This window comes from Spinacia oleracea, chromosome 1 (assembly GCF_020520425.1).
Source record: "Spinacia oleracea cultivar Varoflay chromosome 1, BTI_SOV_V1, whole genome shotgun sequence".
Taxonomy (NCBI): Eukaryota; Viridiplantae; Streptophyta; class Magnoliopsida; order Caryophyllales; family Amaranthaceae; genus Spinacia; species Spinacia oleracea.
The window spans coordinates 114,225,957-114,231,956 of NC_079487.1; the positions used below are offsets into that span (position 1 = coordinate 114,225,957).

The following is a 6,000-nucleotide window of genomic DNA, read 5'->3' on the forward strand; positions in this document are numbered from 1 at the left end:
TTTAAAGTAAAGACACTGGCAGATTGTTCTTAAATTGTTAAATAAATAAAAACTCCTAGAATTCATAATTTTAATTCATCATATTTTAAAACAGGAAAATTTATATGCCGTTTGTCACATTTTAAATCTTCAAAGAGCTATTAGTAGCTTCTTCTATAATTTTAATTAAAAAAACACTTACTCCGTAGTATTTATAACCCTAGATAACCAAAAAAAAAAAAAATGTTGATGAGAAAATTGAAGGAGAAATGAAATGAAAGGTACAGACATCATGCCCTACAGAAAAGACATTGTCGTTGTCCGGATTATACGATAATATTTTATGCATTGAAAACATAAGAAATATAACCAAACTCTTTGAGTCTATATTTTTTCTTCCTCGACATAAATCATTGCTAAACTAATTTACTTTATACAACCCAAATTTTATACGGCAACTTTTGTGTAAGACCGCCTTACCGGAAAGATCACTTTCACTGTTTAACTAATTGATTTCATTTTTTTGGTGCAAATGAGCCACAAGGGCGGGGATGAGAATCGATCCCAGGATCACCTGAAACCGGGATGGAAGCTCTAACCAACTGAGCTCTCCATCACTCTCAACTAATTGATTTCATTGCTTAACTAATTAGTTTCATTGTTTAACTAATTGGTTGTACAGTGCTTTACTAATTAGTTATAGTGCTTAACTAATTGATTCCATTACTTAACTTATATGACATCAATAGGGTCTTTTGTGTAAGACCACCTTATATAAAAGTTTGTAAATTTTATATGAATAAGGTAAGATGTACGGAGTAACATTCTTAGGTGAAAATCTCTTTAATTACTCGGCAAATTCAATAGCAAATACTATTATTTTTGAATAATTCTTCTTAAAAATCTAATGAAACTAAAAAAGAAAACAACTCAAAAGTCTCAAATTAATTAACACAAAATCAATTAAGATGTTTTGTGTGATGTTTATTGATGATTTTTTAAATCAACCTATTTTGATAGTTCTTCTACTCATGCTCTGTTCTGTTCGACTTATTTTGACTTATTTCAGATAAAATGAGTTCAGATAAGTTCAGATAATATAAGTTCAGCATAAATAAGTTTTTTTTTCCAGACATTTTTCACACACAAAGAAGTTTATTTCATACTAAATACGTTTTTTCAGATAAAATAAGTTCAGCTAAGTCAGATAAGTTCAGTTAAGTTCAGATAATATAATTTCAGTAAAAACTAAAGTCCAATAGAACAGAGCCTTAATATGATTATTAAATATAAATTCATACAAATCATACCTGAAAAATTCAATTAAAAAATTACAGAGTATGACTACCTTCAAAATAAAAACAAACTGTTTAGAAGTAATCTAATGATGATAAATAAAATTATAAAAACTATAATAAAGTGAAAAGAATAAAATAACTTAATTAAAATTAAAAATGAAAATACATGAAGTGATGATATATTTTTTTTAAGAAGAAAATTGAGTTTATATAAAATCATAAATTAGTATTTTATTTTTCTTAAAACTCTATCTATTTATTTTTTTATCTTAAAATATTATCAAGTGAATTTTATCTTTTTACCATATTTATCTATTTACTATGTTTTTAAAAATAATTAATATTCGATTTTATGACTGAACTTTCCTACGTGGACGCTTCCGATGCTCTTGAAAAAAAAACCTTTATGTATATATACTAGATTTTAGCCGTGCGATGCACGAATTCTATTAAATTATTAAGTTAAAATAAAACTCATATATATATATATATATATATATATATATATATATATATATATATATATATATATATATATATATATATATATATATATATATATATATATATATATATATCAACTGCTATATTTACATTTTAGATTATATTAGTTTTATTTATTTATTTTGGATTGACTTTCATTTTATATTTATTTTTTAATTATTAGAGTGTTTGATTTTGGATGAATTTTATTTTAGATTTACTTTTTAATTATTAGTGTGTTTGATTTTGGATGGAGTTGTATACATTAATAATTAATTAATTAAAATATTTACGTGGCACCTAATTAACTATCTACATCGCACTCGATTTTTTTAATTCAAAAATAAATTAGAAATCTAGGTTAGATTGGTTTTTGAATTTCAAGTTTAGGTGAACATAATAGTAAAAAAAATACACAACTCGTGTGTCACATAAGCTAAAAACTAGTGCATGCTTAATTGTTAGCCGACCATATCTTGTACGGAATAGCTATTAGTAGTATGTCAAATGAGTAGGTAGGGTTACGTTATTTCTACTTTTACTCCAGATTCTTAAAATCAAATATTAATAATAATAACAATACCATTTCTACTTAACTATAACGGATATAAAACTCATTTACCAGCTAGTTAATTGTTAAACGGTCTTTTCCAAGATTATAAATCGGATTTATATTTCTCTAAATAGAAAATTTTGTTATTATTAAACACATTATTTCTACATTCATCCAAATATTCAAGATTCTCTTTGACTTACCAAAGATTCTTAAAATAATAATAATAAAGTGCAATCTTTACCTAACAATTATAGAAATAAAAATGATTTCCCACATTATGGTGGACAATCATCTTACCATACAAGAAAATTGTGAAATAATCTTACCTAACAATAAAAAAAATGAAGTGAAATTTGTTGCAATGTTTGCATGGGAAGGAAAAACACAGCTGTAAACAAAGACTATATCAACCTTCCACGTACTTATGATGTGTTATTGGTTCTATCGCATGATTCACTGTTATGTAATGTACTCCTCCTCAAAAGATTCATGGAATCTCAGATTCCTTAATTAGCACTTTTGAAACCTTGTATTTCGCATTTACAGCACCCTCTTCTTTCTCTTAAATAACGGTTAATTATATTTTTAAATAAAGAATTCTCTAATTTTACTTTGTCAATAGTCAATATTTTAATTTACAACCAACTCCCTTCTTCTCTCCTATTTAAACTCCCCCATTCCCTCACTTGAGAAACCCACAAAAACTCTGGAATAAACCTAAAAACAGAGAAGAAACAGAGGCAAAAACAGAGAGAAAAAACACAAGGGATTCTTAAAAATTGATGGCCATCCGAGTTACACCAAAGCTTTTTCAGAGATTTAACCAAATCACAAAGGCTTTGAGTTCTTCTCCGTCTTCCTTACCCGTTTTACCTCTTAATTTCGATGAAAAACCTGAATCATTCGTCGTAAAACCCGAAGCGGAAACTGGAACCGGAACCTTTCAACGAAGCTCTTCTTCCTCTTCAATTCTTGATTTTGAGGATACCCAGAAGTTGTTTTCAACTTTTTCAAACACAAAATTGATAAGATCAGTGTTTAATCTGAACATGGCATCAATTGATCCTGTGGTTGATATGGGTATTTGGGTTATGCGGTCAAGATTGCTTGAGGTTCCTGGGTTTCGCCAGGCGATTTTAGGGTCTGTTAAACACAGTTTTTATGAACAATTTGTTGCAGGAAAAGATTTGAAGGAAACCAGTCAGACGGTTGAGAAGATTTATGGCGAAGGATTAAGAGGAATGTTAAATTATGGTTTAGAACATGCTTATGATAATCAATCATGTGATCAAAATTACAACACTTTTCTCAACACCATTGAATCCACCAAGTTCTTCCCTCCTTCTTCGGTATGTTTCAATTCTTTTTAATCTTTCCAATTTAATCATGTTTAATTTATTTGAGGTATGGTTTCGTTGGTTTTTGTATAAGACTATGTGTTATGTTTTATGTTTATGTTATTGGGTATTTTTGATACATGAATCTTTGTCAACAAATGGTATTTAGGGCTTTTGTAAAGTTTTGCATGGTATTTTTGGTCTGGTTTGGTTTGGTTTGGTCCGGTCTAATCACGTCGTATTTGTGGGGCTATAATGAAAAATTTAAGGTGTCTATATGCTAACAAGTTACATGGGATTGGGACCCAATAACCCAAATCTAATACAGCAATCGGGCACGAGGAGAAATTATTGCATGGTCCGGGACCTTTTCACTTAAGGTGTGAGGTCCCTCGATCGAGCATTCGAGCCAAGAGCCAAAACCAAGTGGTGCATGGATGGTGGGAATGATCAAGGCAGTATTGCAATATGATACAAAGATGAGAGGCCAACAAGATCCTTAACCAAACCAAGATAAAAATTGCCAAACTTTAATTATGTGACATGTGACTACTTTTTCTAATATTTTAGCTAATTGAGTTTGTTCCTTTTTACTTTTGGCAGGTAAGTTTTGTGATTGTGAAGATAAGTGCAATTTGTCCAATGTCATTGCTAGAAAGATTGAGTGATTTGCTTAGGTGGGAAAAGCAAGACCCATCATTCAAACTACCATGGAAACAAAACTCCTTACCAATTTTATCCGACTCTAGCCCTTTCTACCACACCCCCGAAAAACCCGACCCGTTAACCCAACAAGAAGAACAAGACCTACAATTAGCCCATGAAAGGCTAACTAAACTCTGTCAAAGATGTTTAGAACTTAATGTACCTTTAACAGTTGATGCTGAGGACACTAAGATTCAACCTGGTATCGACTATTTAACATATAATTCAGCCATTGAGTACAACAAATTGGGAGGTAAAACCCCAATTGTTTATGGTACACTTCAAGCTTACTTAAAAGATGCAAAAGAAAGGATGTTGTTAGCAACCGAAGCTGCGAAGAAGATGGGTTTGCCTATAGGGTTTAAGATAGTTAGAGGAGCTTATATGTCTAGTGAAAGCAAATTGGCTGCTTCATTAGGGTTTGAGTCTCCTATTCATAATACTATACAAGATACCCATGATTGTTACAATGAGTGTGCTTCTTATATGCTTGACAAGATTGTTGACGGCTCTGGTGCTGTCGTCCTTGCCACCCATAACGTTGAATCAGGTTAGGGCTTGTTCGGTATCATTGCTAGTTACATTGTATATTTTTGGTTGGTAACGTTTTAAGAATGATCTCTAATGTGAATATGTACTTTTGGTGAATAATAATAATAATAATAATAATAATAGGGAAATTGGCGGCGACGAAAGCCAAATGTTTGGGGATAGGAAAGGAGAATGATAGGCTACAATTTGCTCAATTGTATGGAATGTCTGAGGCACTTTCATATGGCCTTAAAAATGCTGGTTTTCAAGTTAGCAAGTACTTAACTTTTGGGCCAGTTGAGGAGGTTATTCCATATCTTTTAAGAAGGGCAGAGGAAAATAGAGGGATGTTGTCTTCTTCATGCCTTGATCGCCAACTCATGGGGTAAACATTTTTTTAAAATATCTATTTTTCGGCGACAAATTATAAATTAAATAAATCTTTATGTATATTTATGTACTCATGACTTACAAAATTTATGTTTTTGATTTGTTTAGGATGGAGTTAAAGCGAAGACTGAAAGCTGGGTTTGGAATGTGATTATATGAGATGAGCAAGGTGGAAATTTGATGTGGTTTTGAAGCTTAGAAATTTTTATGATTGTACATAAATAATTTAGAATGTTTTGTGAGTTTATCATTTCTCAGGAAATGTAAATGGTTTTGTTACTCCTTTTGTTAATGAAAATCTCAATTAAGACTTCAATTTCTAATGGCTTTGGTGTTATTTCAAGAGTGATGTTTTTTTTGAACGTAAGATAAGGTAAAATTTCATGTCGAACAGGAATTAACATTAGGTCAATTTAATTCGAGTTAGCAAACTAGACACTAAAAAAGTGAGACGAAAAGGTTAATGAATCATTTTTTTTAGGTGCAATCGAGCCACAAAAGCCATATAAATCAAAATTGGGCCGGGGATTCGAATCCGAGACGTATTATACACAAACTGAGATAATGTCATAACTAATTAACTAAATTCTCTTCATAAGATTGAAGAGTGTTAATTAGTGTCATAGTTTGTCATAATGGAGTAACGGAAGTCTCTATCACCGCTAATGAAAATGATTTATGGGCCACTAGGAAGGCATGAAATACAAATATTTCTGTACGC

General features: G+C 30.6%; 1 protein-coding gene across 1 annotated transcript; it reads left to right on the top strand.

Annotated features, from left to right (window-relative positions):
- The first annotated feature begins 2,941 nt into the window (after nucleotides 1–2,941).
- Nucleotides 2,942–5,602, top strand: LOC110786840 (proline dehydrogenase 2, mitochondrial). Its single transcript, XM_021991416.2, has 4 exons — nucleotides 2,942–3,665; nucleotides 4,257–4,908; nucleotides 5,034–5,274; nucleotides 5,388–5,602. The coding sequence occupies exons 1-4, from the start codon at nucleotides 3,099–3,101 to the stop codon at nucleotides 5,428–5,430; spliced, it is 1,503 nt and encodes a 500-aa protein (XP_021847108.1). The 5' UTR covers nucleotides 2,942–3,098; the 3' UTR covers nucleotides 5,431–5,602.
- The last annotated feature ends 398 nt before the right edge of the window (nucleotides 5,603–6,000 follow it).